The following is a 14222-nucleotide window of genomic DNA, read 5'->3' as shown; positions in this document are numbered from 1 at the left end:
TTTACTAAAATTAGAGCCCAGTATCTGTTTTATGCAATGTGACTTTTGGTTGATTAATTATCATAATCATCTTATTAACATAGCACTTCTTCTGCATCCCCATGAATGCATTCAGAGTGCTATATAACAACAGAAACTTTTATTTATAGATCATTTAAACAACTCCAACTAAAACTGGTTGAGAATGCCCAGTACGAATAGGAGAGGAGGGGAAAGGGATAGGAGAAAGTAAAAAGACCCAGCATATTAAAAAGCTGTTTTTTAATGGGGAGAAATGGACTGAGATGGAAGAATAGAATGCATTCTTGGACTCCCCACAGCAAAGGCATGATTCCCTGTCCACCTAATGTGCAATGGTTGAATCCCTGAAAGATAGCTGATATGTGAGTGCATATACCTATTGAGAAGATGCTCAAGGAAGATCTCAAACAGAACCAGGGCCTACGCCATTAAGGACTTTAAAAGCACCACCACCAAGTTAGTCAGTCTGAGACTTTATAAGCAGACGTAGCATGGGTGTAATATGATTTTAGTTGTTCAAACCAATTTGCAAACCTGCTGCCCCATTCTCAACAAATGGTGAGTCCTAGTGAAATCCTTTCTTGGAGGAGAATACAGTAATGAGCCAGTAGTCACAGAGAATGTATTGCTATTACGAAGATCTCATAGGGCATAGAATGACACAGCCTGAACAAGTGGAGTGTGGGGGGAAAGATACCTTTCATACCACATTTAGCATGGTCGTGAGTGAAAGTGACGCCAACCATTTCCAGACAAGTCCTTTTGATAAACGCATGCATGAAAGAAGAGAGCACATCCTCATGCTGCAATCCTTAACCCACCAGCGACTCTCGCCTCTCCCACGAGCGAATCTGCTCCAACATGCCCAGCTGCCGTATCATACCAGCGTTTCTCCTGGGTGGAGACTGAATGTGTAGAGCCTATAGGCAATTGTATATCACCAGCTAACTGTCCTCAGTTTTGAAATGACCTCAGTAAGAGGCCTCATATACACTGAAGAAAATGGGAGCTAGGATAGACCTACAATGGATATTGCGTTTCAGTTTACTCAGTGAGACCCCATAATTGATACTTACCATCTAGTTTGGACTTGAACCATGGAAGAGTAGTTCTACACCACCTCACCTTCCTTCCCTCCCCCATCCACTGTGCTGCAGTTTCTCCTGATAAATCTTCTTTTCCTCATGTTTGCTTTTTTTCCTATACCACAAGGTTGTCCAGAAAGTGGGAATGAGAAAGAAAGAAAAAGATGCAGTTTCCAAAACCAGATTCTTTCCTTCTTGAAAACAGGATTTTCAATATATCATTTCTCACACCAGGCAGCTCACGGGTCTAAGAAAGGAATTGCAGAAATATTCTGTAGCCAGTTGAAATGGCACAGAGAATGTATGCTATTAGTGTCTAAAGAAAAGGAGTACTTGTGGCACCTTAGAGACTAACAAATTTATTAGAGCATAAGCTTTCGTGAGCTACAGCTCACTTCATCGGATGCATCCGATGAAGTGAGCTGTAGCTCACGAAAGCTTATGCTCTAATAAATTTGTTAGTCTCTAAGGTGCCACAAGTACTCCTTTTCTTTTTGCGAATACAGACTAACACGGCTGCTACTCTGAAACCTGTCATTATTAGTGTCTAGTTATCCAAGCTGGAATTTGGCCAGGGCAGCAACCCAGAAAAAAATGCCCTGGGATCTTTAATGACCACAGTTGGTCAGAAATTTATTTATATGTCTCTCCTGTAATCATGTTAACAATGTGGTAATGGACAATTTGTATTTCATATCTGTGCACAGACATGAATGTTAGTGATAGTTTTACAATGTTTTTTTCTGCAACTGTGCCAATGATGGAAATATAGGAAGTCCAACATATACCCTCTCCTGTGGAAAATAAACATGGTAGACAAGTCTATTAACTTTACTCTGCCAATTTACCCTGGACTCAAAATGCCTCTGGATCAACAATAGTTATCAAACTGCTTCCAAGAGAGACTGCAGCAGCTCTGCATTCTGTGGCTAATTTGTCTTTTTGCTGTTAACTTGTACCCCTGAGCATTTCTAGAGAGAAAATAGTCTGTTATCTTTGGAGTAAATCAAATTGTGTATACAATATCCTGAGAAAACAGATTCAGATAATAGAAATAAATCACCTACGTGATATTTTTTATTTTTTATCTTGCTTCCTGAATCTAAATTCATTGTCTTAAAAATTCTTCTCTTCCAGTCTTTCTTGCTGTGTAAGATCTGAACATCATAGTAAAGCAATGATTCTCCATTCAGGAATCCTCATGGTACAGTTGCTTAGCAACAGTACAGTCTTCCTGAGTGGCTGAGAGAGACAAAAGAAAATGCAGTTGCTTTTTTTGAGGATTCGGGGCTCAATCCTGGGAGAGCATGGATAGTCTCAACTGCCAATGATTTTAATTACTCTATTATGTATTTTTTTATTATTAAAATAACACTTAGGAACACCAATCAATGATCAGGGCCCCATTGTGCTTGTTACTGTACTGACAAATAAAGAAGAAAGACTCTGTACCAGACAGACCACAGTAGATTAGTTGTCAGGATACAACATGTGGATAAAGCAGACAAAGAGAATGGGGGAAGGTAGGAAAATGAGATAACAAAATAAAGAGTTTAGCAAGTTCACCACTTGTCTAACCAATGCCTGATGATTTGTAGACAACATGAATGCGAGAGGTTTGAAAGATTAGACCCTTGTTAGACCTTTCACCAATGGCGATTTTCTTAGCAATGTGTTACCTTGCATGAAACAATAAATAGGTTAAGGTCATAAACACTAATTCATAACATTTATGAACGATGTGCCCTGTTAGTCTTATGGCCAGGATACATCTACTACTTTGTAATGTAACTAGTACTGTGAATCTTTAAAGCATAATCCTGTGATGTGTCATGTAACACCTTCCTCTCAAGTAGAGCTACTTTGATAGCAATAAGAAAAGGAGTACCCGTGGCACCTTAGAGACTAACAAATTTATTAGAGCATAAGCTTTCGTGAGCTACAGCTCACTTCATCGGATGCATTTGGTGGAAAAAGCAGAGGAGAGATTTATATATACACACACACACACACACACACACACACACAGAACATGAAACAATGGGTTTATCATACACACTGTAAAGAGAGTGATCACTTAAGATAAGCCATCACCAGCAGCAGGGGGGGGAAAGGAGGAAAACCTTTCATGGTGACAAGCAAGGTAGGCTAATTCCAGCAGTTAACAAGAATATCAGAGGAACAGTGGGGGGTGGGGTGGGAGGGAAAAATACCATGGGGAAATAGTTTTACTTTGTGTAATGACTCATCCATTCCCAGTCTCTATTCAAGCCTAAGTTAATTGTATCCAGTTTGCAAATTAATTCCAATTCAGCAGTCTCTCGTTGGAGTCTGTTTTTGAAGCTTTTTTGCTGAAGTATAGCCACTCTTAGGTCTGTGATCGAGTGACCAGAGAGATTGAAGTGTTCTCCAACTGGTTTTTGAATGTTATAATTCTTGACGTCTGATTTGTGTCCATTCATTCTTTTACGTAGAGACTGTCCAGTTTGGCCAATGTACATGGCAGAGGGGCATTGCTGGCACATGATGGCATATATCACATTGGTAGATGCGCAGGTGAACGAGCCTCTGATAGTGTGGCTGATGTGATTAGGCCCTATGATGGTATCCCCTGAATAGATATGTGGACAGAGTTGGCAACGGGCTTTGTTGCAAGGATAGGTTCCTGGGTTAGTGGTTCTGTTGTGTGGTGTGTGGTTGCTGGTGAGTATTTGCTTCAGATTGGGGGGCTGTCTGTAAGCAAGGACTGGTCTGTCTCCCAAGATCTGTGAGAGTGATGGGTCGTCCTTCAGGATAGGTTGTAGATCCTTGATGATGCGTTGGAGAGGTTTTAGTTGGGGGCTGAAGGTGATGGCTAGTGGCATTCTGTTGTTTTCTTTCTTGGGCCTGTCCTGTAGTAGGTGACTTCTGGGTACTCTTCTGGCTCTGTCAATCTGTTTCTTCACTTCAGCAGGTGGGTATTGTAGTTGTAGGAATGCATGATAGAGATCTTGTAGGTGTTTGTCTCTGTCTGAGGGGTTGGAGCAAATGCGGTTATATCGTAGCGCTTGGCTGTAGACAATGGATCGAGTGGTATGATCTGGATGAAAGCTAGAGGCATGTAGGTAGGAATAGCGGTCAGTAGGTTTCCGATATAGGGTGGTGTTTATGTGACCATCGTTTATTAGCACCGTAGTGTCCAGGAAGTGGATCTCTTGTGTGGACTGGTCCAGGCTGAGGTTGATGGTGGGATGGAAATTGTTGAAATCATGGTGGAATTCCTCAAGAGCTTCTTTTCCATGGGTCCAGATGATGAAGATGTCATCAATGTAGCGCAAGTAGAGTAGGGGCATTAGGGGACGAGAGCTGAGGAAGCGTTGTTCTAAGTCAGCCATAAAAATGTTGGCATACTGTGGGGCCATGCGGGTACCCATCGCAGTGCCGCTGATTTGAAGGTATACATTGTCACCAAATGTGAAATAGTTATGGGTCAGGACAAAGTCACAGAGTTCAGCCACCAGGTTAGCCGTGACAGTATCGGGGATACCGTTCCTGACGGCTTGTAGCCCATCTTTGTGTGGAATGTTGGTGTAGAGGGCTTCTACATCCATAGTGGCTAGGATGGTGTTTTTAGGAAGATCACCAATGGACTGTAGTTTCCTCAGGAAGTCAGTGGTATCTCGAAGATAGCTGGGAGTGCTGGTAACGAAGGGCCTGAGGAGGGAGTCTACATAGCCAGACAATCCTGCTGTCAGGGTGCCAATGCCTGAGATGATGGGGCGTCCAGGATTTCCAGGTTTATGGATCTTGGGTAGCAGATAGAATACCCCAGGTCGGGGCTCCAGGGGTGTGTCTGTGCGGATTTGTTCTTGTGCTTTTTCAGGGAGTTTCTTGAGCAAATGCTGTAGTTTCTTTTGGTAACTCTCAGTGGGATCAGAGGGTAATGGCTTGTAGAAAGTGGTGTTGGAGAGCTGCCTAGTAGCCTCTTGTTCATACTCTGACCTATTCATGATGACGACAGCACCTCCTTTGTCAACCTTTTTGATTATGATGTCAGAGTTGTTTCTGAGGCTGTGGATGGCACTGTGTTCTGCATGGCTGAGGTTATGGGGTAAGCGATGCTGCTTTTCCACAATTTCAGCTCGTGCACGTCGGCGGAAGCAGTCTATGTAGAAATCCAGGCTGCTGTTTCGACCTTCAGGAGGAGTCCACCCAGAATCCTTCTTTTTGTAGTGTTGGCAGGAAGGTCTCTGTGGGTTAATATGTTGGTCAGAGGTGTGTTGGAAATATTCCTTGAGTCTGAGACGTCGAAAATAGGATTCTAGGTCACCACAGAACTGTATCATGTTCGTGGGGGTGGAGGGGCAAAAGGAGAGGCCCCGAGATAGGACAGATTCTTCTGCTGGGCTAAGAGTATAGTTGGATAGATTAACAATATTGCTGGGTGGGTTACGGGAACCATTGTTGTGGCCCCTTGTGGCATATAGTAGTTTAGATAGCTTAGTGTCCTTTTTCTTTTGTAGAGAAGCAAAGTGTGTTTTGTAAATGGCTTGTCTAGTTTTTGTAAAGTCCAGCCACGAGGAAGTTTGTGTGGAAGGTTGGTTCTTTATGAGAGTATCCAGTTTTGAGAGTAAATTTGTTAGTCTCTAAGGTGCCACCGGTACTCCTTTTCAGTTTTGAGAGCTCATTCTTAATCTTTCCCTGTTTGCTGTAGAGGATGTTCATCAGGTGGTTCCGCAGTTTCTTTGAGAGTGTGTGGCACAAGCTGTCAGCATAGTCTGTGTGGTATGTAGATTGTAATGGATTTTTTACCTTCAGTCCTTTCGGTATGATGTCCATCTGTTTGCATTTGGAGAGGAAGATGATGTCTGTCTGTATCTGTGCGAGTTTTTTCATGAAGTTGACAGATTTCCACTCTATACGGCTAAATTCAGTGCCTTGCATAATGACAGGTTTCAGAGTAGCAGCCGTGTTAGTCTGTATTCGCAAAAAGAAAAGGAGTACCCGTGGCACCAACTAAAACCTCTCCAACGCATCATCAAGGATCTATAACCTATCCTGAAGGACGACCCATCACTCTCACAGATCTTGGGAGACAGACCAGTCCTTGCTTACAGACAGCCCCCCAATCTGAAGCAAATACTCACCAGCAACCACACACCACACAACAGAACCACTAACCCAGGAACCTATCCTTGCAACAAAGCCCGTTGCCAACTCTGTCCACATATCTATTCAGGGGATACCATCATAGGGCCTAATCACATCAGCCACACTATCAGAGGCTCGTTCACCTGCGCATCTACCAATGTGATATATGCCATCATGTGCCAGCAATGCCCCTCTGCCATGTACATTGGCCAAACTGGACAGTCTCTACGTAAAAGAATGAATGGACACAAATCAGACGTCAAGAATTATAACATTCAAAAACCAGTTGGAGAACACTTCAATCTCTCTGGTCACTCGATCACAGACCTAAGAGTGGCTATACTTCAACAAAAAAGCTTCAAAAACAGACTCCAACGAGAGACTGCTGAATTGGAATTAATTTGCAAACTGGATACAATTAACTTAGGCTTGAATAGAGACTGGGAATGGATGAGTCATTACACAAAGTAAAACTATTTCCCCATGGTATTTTTCCCTCCCACCCCACCCCCCACTGTTCCTCTGATATTCTTGTTAACTGCTGGAATTAGCCTACCTTGCTTGTCACCATGAAAGGTTTTCCCTCCTTTCCCCCCCCCCTGCTGCTGGTGATGGCTTATCTTAAGTGATCACTCTCCTTACAGTTTTCAGAGTAGCAGCCGTGTTAGTCTGTATTCGCAAAAAGAAAAGGAGTACTTGTAGTGAGCTGTAGCTCACGAAAGCTTATGCTCTAATAAATTTGTTAGTCTCTAAGGTGCCACAAGTACTCCTTTTCTTTTTTCTCCTTACAGTGTGTATGATAAACCCATTGTTTCATGTTCTCTGTGTGTGTGTGTGTATATAAATCTCTCCTCTGCTTTTTCCACCAAATGCATCCGATGAAGTGAGCTGTAGCTCACGAAAGCTTATGCTCTAATAAATTTGTTAGTCTCTAAGGTGCCACGGGTACTCCTTTTCTTTTTGCGAATACAGACTAACACGACTGCTACTCTGAAACCTTTGATAGCAATGGCTATTTTCACGATTGACCCCTTTGAAAATCTTTCTATACAGCTATAATTCTGTGTAATGCTCATACTGCATTTAGGTATCTGATTTCCCCCTTTGTATCTTTGAAATTACAGCTGAATAGTTTAACATACCAGTGGTTAATATTCTCCAATAAATTTAGTAATTTTATTTGCATATCTCACCTCGAGATGACAAAGAAACACACTCCTTTTACTTTAAGTGTAACATTTGACCTTTTGTCTTCACAGAATTCTCCCAAACTCTTTTGTCCAAAAGACAGAGTCTTGGATATTGAAGCTATCTACAATGTTATAGATGATGCCAAACAGTTTGTGTATATAGCTGTCACAGATTACCTCCCTATTGTCTTTGACACAAATGCTAAAAGGTTAGTGAGTGTCCACAATGTACTGGCACATTGCTGCAATGAGAGAAAGCTCTTGCTGGTGAAAATAAATCAGCAGGCATTTAGTTATTCGTTATGGATCAATTTCTTAGGGCCCAATTCTGCTCTCATTGAAATCAATGAGAGTTCTACCATTGACTTAACTGGGAGCAGAATTGGGACCTAAGACAGAATTTCCAAGTTGTGGGTTCTAAGCTGTGGATCACCTTATTGAAGGAGATCAGAATGTGTCTAGTCTGACCATCTACGAATGACGTGACAGACCCAGGAAAACAACAGTAGAACTCACTTTTGTTTCCTATGTTACTGTATTCAGCACCTAGATACAATGGCTATTGGCACTTTATGAATACCAGATAGTGTCTGTGAAAGTGTCCAGATAGTGTGTGAAAGAGAGAGAACATACTGAAGGATCTAATGCACAGTATGGAAGCTTTTGTCATAATTTTATTTTAAAAAACAGATCTTTTTAAACTCAGCACAGATTGCATTTCCAGCTATATTACATTATAGCTAGCTCATAGCAAAAAAAAAAAGTCAAAAAAGTTTGTGCACAATGTATTTATGGCCTAGATTTACAAAAGTGCTCAGGACCTACAACTGGAGCCAAATCTTAATAAAATTATTCGGCTTCCCCTCCCCCCAATTGGAGCTGAATAACTGGCTAAATTGAAAACTACCAAGTTTCCAGTAGCTCCCATTGTGCTCAGAGGCAGGTGCTGGGAGCTTAGCCTTTTGGAAATCTGGCCACTTAAATCCGGTGCCTTAAATGATGGCTGCTGGCTCTTTTGAAAATCTATATTTATGCCTTTTTTCCACCCTTGCATAATTGGAAAAAAAAAGGGTTATGTGTAACCTTTCCAAAACCTGAGACCAGACGTGAGACCTTTGAGACCCACAAGAACGTTTTTGGAGAAAGTTACTGTCTAAAGCTATACTAGTGGTTTAAAATGGAATAGATCTTTTGTAACTTTAATTGTAGTGTTGCTCTGTTAGGGAGGAGGCAAGGATTTTTCCCACTCTATAGAGGAACCAGCTGATCTGTCCCCTATCCTGATTAATTCAGAGATCCATGTGGCTTTGAGGGAAAGATCCACTTGAGGCACAGGACCATCTACACATAGAGGTCCCTTGCAGTTTTACTGGCAGCATGGCTTTAAACTTAATGCATTGCCATAGCTTCCCCATTGGCATTATCCCCCCAGCCACCCAATAAAGGAGTTTCTTTGGCAATCTCCCTAGATTAATGGTAGAAGGGAGCTGCACATCTCCCTTGGGTTTCTTGCCAGACTCTCTCACTTCTGGCCTGCTCCCTCTCCAGGAGTGGGATCTCTAGACCCATGTTGAGTGCTCTGGGCCAAGGATAGTAGGAATAGTGCAATAGAGACAGCTGTCACATTGGGGTAAAGATTCACCAACTACCCAGCAATTGGACAGTGACGGTGGGGGAGAGCTCTCATGTGAGCAAACTCCCATCCCACCCAAAGAATATAGGGACCCTGCTCTCGGATCTGTCTCTTCCTCTTTTTCCTCCCTTCACCCCAGCAGGAACTTTTTGAGGTTATTATAGTCCTAGGCCTGAGGTCCCAGAATGGGGGAGAGGCTGACAATCAGGGCTTTAAAAAGTAAGGAGTTGGCAGCTCCTTCTGCTTAAAACTGAGAGGAGTTCTTGCTCTCTCCCTGGCTTGGGTAAGCAATGCTTTTTGATAGCTCACCCTCTTCTTTGGAATTGCTCTTCCTATTCCAGTCTACTTTAACACTGTTGATGACGTGCATCACTCCACTGGGTGTGGGAGGACTAGAAGTTCATTTTGAATGAGTCTTTGCATCCACAGGGGCAGCTCTGCAACCACCCACCAGGGGGAAAGATCGGGCATACTAACTCACACGGGCCAATAGGGCCTCACTGTCCCCAGGATTGGTTGGTTTTGTGTGAAGCAGGGTGATACAGTGGTAAGGGTCTAGCACAACTCTTCCTGCCACCTCAGTTTGATTCCTTAGACTGCAAACAAATGCTGTTCATGTTTTGTTTAGTTTTATTTAGTTTTCCTTAGTGGGGCTAGGTCTGCCTGGGTAAAAATCTAATTGATTGCTTTTTACCTGAATATATTGTGTGCTTTCTCCACAGGTACTGGCCGTATTTGGATGGGAAGATAAGAGAAGCATTAGTATTACGAAGCATTAAAGTCCGGCTCCTCATAAGTTTCTCAAAAGACACAGATCCCCTTACATTTAACTTTGTTTCATCTCTTAAAGCTATTTGTATTGAGGTTCCTAGCTGTAGTTTAAAAGTTGTAAGTATACACCATATTGGTTCAGAATGAATCTAAGATGTTTTCAGTGCACAAAAATATATACTAACAATAAGTATATTGAGAATTATCTGTGTTACTGTGGAAACCTTAACATTTCATTGAAAACCACATGAAATGCATAATTTTGGGCCAAATTTAGCCCTGGTGTACACACAACTCTTGACTTACTGCAATAGACTTTAATGAACTAGTAGCAAAGGTAAATGCATCATTAACCCCAATGCAGTCCTCTTCTGAAAGTGAAATATTTTGTAGTATCCTGCACGCTGTTCACTGTAATTATGATCAATGTGGCCAAGTTACTAGATAGATTTCAGTGATGTATTACACGCCCTTACAAGTTTGAATTTGGTCCTCTTTTGTAACAATTCCTTTCATTTTACTGTGTTGATTCCTAAATGCTCTTCCGTTTTGGTAACAATTGTGCAGAATTTGGATCTCACATGGCAATGGTAACAACATACGTGCTATAATCATATAATGCAAGTTCTTCGGGACAGGGACTCTCTCTCTTGTTTGTTTGTACAGTGGCACTGTTCTGCTAAGCCAAACTGAGGAAGATAGTAATACTTATCACTTACATAGTGTGGTGTTTTTAATCTTCAGAGCATTTTACAAACACTAACTAGTCCTAACACTTCCCCCTGTGAGGTAGATCAGTATTATCCCCATTTCATACATAACAAAACTGAGGAAGAAAAGTTAAATGACTATCCCATGACTCCATGTGTCACAGCCAGGGTTAGGATTCAGGAGATCCGGGCTCCTGTGTTCAGAACACTAAATCTGGTCTCTCCTGGAGAAACGGAACCAAGTGAGTCACAGTTTTATGTCTTGTTTAAATTGAAGAGAATGTGCCATCACTGGACTGCTTATATGATTGTGGAATAAAGTGATCTGACTGTCAAATACACTAGCACCTTCTTCCTCTTTATCACAGTAAATAAAATAAATGCAGATTTTACATGGACATTATGCAGTTCATTCAAAGTTATGAACGCAGAACAACTATTACTTGGTCACATTGCACATGCAGTGTATAAAGAAGTATTTAACACCACATGTGCTGCACTTCACGGTAGTGGGTAGAGTTATGATTGATGTTGCATTAAATTTGACATAATTATTCATGAATTAAGATATTGATGAAATTCAGTGAACGATACTGGAAGTAAAAGAACAGTCCTCTCTGAGGCACCCATCCCATTTGAGAAAAATCGTTTGCTGAAGTTCTGATTTTTTTTTTCAGTAATTCACATAACATGGTTATTGTTAATTAGACTAATAGCTGCTATGGAAGCCTGGTTACATACATCACTGAATGTATGTACTTTTGTACTCAGTAAATAAAGCCAACCAATACTAAATTCATTTTCCCTGTGAGGTTTGAATATACCAGTGTCAGACTTGATATGTTTTGGGCACAGTTAGCACAGCTGCCATTATTTTGAATTCCCCTTAAACCATAGGGACAAGTTACTCCTGAGTTTTAAACATGCAGAAGGAATTTGGAGCAAATGAGAGCACTGGCAGTTTGGCACAAGGATGGTATTCAGTTCCATGACAGCTTTGGTTCAAATGGCTCCCATGTGAATTACATACACCTAACTCACCTGTCTGAGGCAGAGCCTTCCTGCCTTTATGGATCAATCTTCCTCCATTTTCTTTTTTTATGTCCATCCTTAACTTTCCACAACTTAAGTTTTCTCCACTCCTTGCTCTAGTTCCATCCTCTCCTTCCATTTCTCAGGTAAAGCTCTCAAATAATGTAAATAAAATAAAAACTAAAGAGAAAAGTAAAATAAAGTTCTCCAAGATAGGTTCAGGCATTAGTCATCAATGGCTGCAATTCCCATCCCAATCTGCATTGCCTCCATCCTCTTCTTTCAGGTTTCACCTGAAATACATTTCTTCCCCGGGACATACAAGTGCTACTCCTCTCCTCAAAAAGTCTTTTAAAATGAAATAACATAATAATTCCATTATTGAGCCACACCCTGCTGTCACAGCAACACTCCTGACTATAGTAGCAAAGTTAAGAAAAAGGCTGAACCATTCGGAGAGTAGAAGTTTCTAGGAGCTAATGTTAGTTAACAGCCTATAGGTCTGTGAGACTATTACACATGCAACTAGTATCAGTACTGTTGTGGAACCTTATTAGTACAGTTCTTTTAAATGTTATCTTTTCCAATGCTCAGCGTCTAAGTACTTGAAGGAAAATGTAGGTAATTTCTTTTTTTCGGAACAATTAGAGCACAGAATAATGTACAGTGTTTGTTAATTAGTATAGTTCCTAGGCTGGTATATTTCCTCTCTTTCTTAGAAAGGCTAATATAGCCTTAGACTCTTTGCCTAAGCAGGACTTGCAGTAACAACCAAAGGAAAACTAAGTGATAACTTCAGAACACCAGTATTAACATTGCACATCTTTTGTTTCACACACTGAATGATACTTGTACAGTAAGATGTAAAATTATGAACACGACAAGCAGGGGTGGTTTTCTGTGATACGCTCCTTGTGTATTATTGGTTCTTATTCCTGGAGATAGTATTATCTGAAACATATTGCATACAGATGATTTTCAGTCTGAAACACATATATGGTAATGTAACTTTCAACACACTAATTACAACTCTCAAATTTAAATCCAGGTACAGAGATGGGATAAGAACTTCCAATTAGCTTTATGCTGTCCATCAAAAAGACTTTTGCATAGTGGGCTGTGTTACTGAATTTTAACTAATGACAGACTAACCTACAGAGGTTGTTTTTGTTGTGATTGACATCCTAACGCTCAGCAAAAGCTATTTGAGCTTTTACTTCCTTAAATAATGCTTGCTTGCTTATTTCCTTTGTACATTTTTGATTCTAGCCAGAATCAGAAAGGGTAACATAGAAAAATGTTAAATAAAAAAGCAGGGGAAGAACAGTTAAACTTGAACTCTGGAAAAATTTGGTTTCCACTCAGTGTTAGTTTTGGGTAAAGGTTCAGTTTGATGGTTGTTTTATTTTGACTGGTTTTCCTGTCTGTCAGTCTGATATAACACACTGATGCCCTGGGGTACATATTCTATTCAAAAGAATGAAGGAATTTAAACCCAAACTAAATCCCATGTAAAAACTTACTGGGTGAGCCTACACCCTAAATTCTCAGTGTTGTGATGTGTATGTTACGTTTCAAGAATATTAGAGTTTAACAGTGAACTGAAGTTAGAAACCCAGAAAATTCAGAGTGAAGTTGCATCTACAAGAAAACCAAGCAGACTAGATGATCATAGTGATCCCTTCTGGCCTTATAATCTATGCAAATATGGCAATTTATAGTTAAGGTAACCATATTACCTTAACTCTGCCCCCTGTAGAAATGCCAGCTTCCCATGCCATCCTCCATAGATTCATAGATACTAAGGTCAGAAGGGACGATTCTGATCATCTAGTCCGACCTCCTGCACAGCGCAGGCCACAGAATCTCACCCACCCACTCCTACGAAAAATCTCACCTATGTCTGAGCTATTGAAGTCCTCAAATCGTGGTTTAAAGACTTCGAGGAGCAAAGAAGCCTCCCTCAAGTGACCCATGCCCCATGCTACAGAGGAAGGTGAAAAACCTCCAGGGCCTCTCCAATCTGCCCTGGAGGAAAATTCCTTCCCGACCCCAAATATGGCGATCAGCTAAACCCTGAGCATATGGGCAAGATTCACCAGCCAGATACTACACAAAATTCTTTCCTGGGTAACTCAGATCCCATCCATCTAATATCCCATCACAGGGGATTAGGCCTATTTACCATGAATATTTAAAGATCAATTAATTACTAAAATCCCATTATCCCATCATACCATCTCCTCCATAAACTTATCGAGTAGAATCTTAAAACCAGATAGATCTTTTGCCCCCCACTGCTTCCCTTGGAAGGCTATTCCAAAACTTCACTCCTCTGATGGTTAGAAACCTTCGTCTAATTTCAAGTCTAAACTTCCTGGTGACCAATTTATACCCATTTGTTCTTGTGTCCACATTGGTGCTGAGCTGAAATAATTCCTCTCCCTCTCCTGTATTTATCCCTCTGATGTATTTATAGAGAGCAATCATATCTCCCCTCAACCTTCTTTTAGTTAGGCTAAACAAGCCAAGCTCTTAAGTCTCCTTTCATAAGACAAGTTTTCCATTCCTCGGATCATCCTAGTAGCCCTTCTCTGTACCTGCTCCAGTTTGAATTCATCCTTTTTAAACATGGGAGACCAGAACTGCA

At 41.1% G+C, this 14222-nt stretch overlaps 1 protein-coding gene across 3 annotated transcripts in view; it reads left to right on the top strand.

Moving 5' to 3' along the window:
- Positions 1–14222, top strand: part of PLD5 (phospholipase D family member 5) — a 271123-nt gene that overhangs the window by 234345 nt on the left and 22556 nt on the right. For all 3 annotated transcript variants that reach the window (XM_038396922.2, XM_043511443.1, XM_043511444.1), the window contains 2 exons: positions 7496–7635; positions 9782–9947. In XM_038396922.2, the coding sequence (XP_038252850.1) occupies positions 7496–7635; positions 9782–9947 (306 nt within the window). The remainder of the gene's footprint in view (positions 1–7495; positions 7636–9781; positions 9948–14222) is intronic.

This window comes from Dermochelys coriacea, chromosome 3 (assembly GCF_009764565.3).
Source record: "Dermochelys coriacea isolate rDerCor1 chromosome 3, rDerCor1.pri.v4, whole genome shotgun sequence".
In the NCBI taxonomy this organism is placed as follows: Eukaryota; Metazoa; Chordata; order Testudines; family Dermochelyidae; genus Dermochelys; species Dermochelys coriacea.
This window is presented reverse-complemented; position numbering and strand designations above follow the sequence as displayed.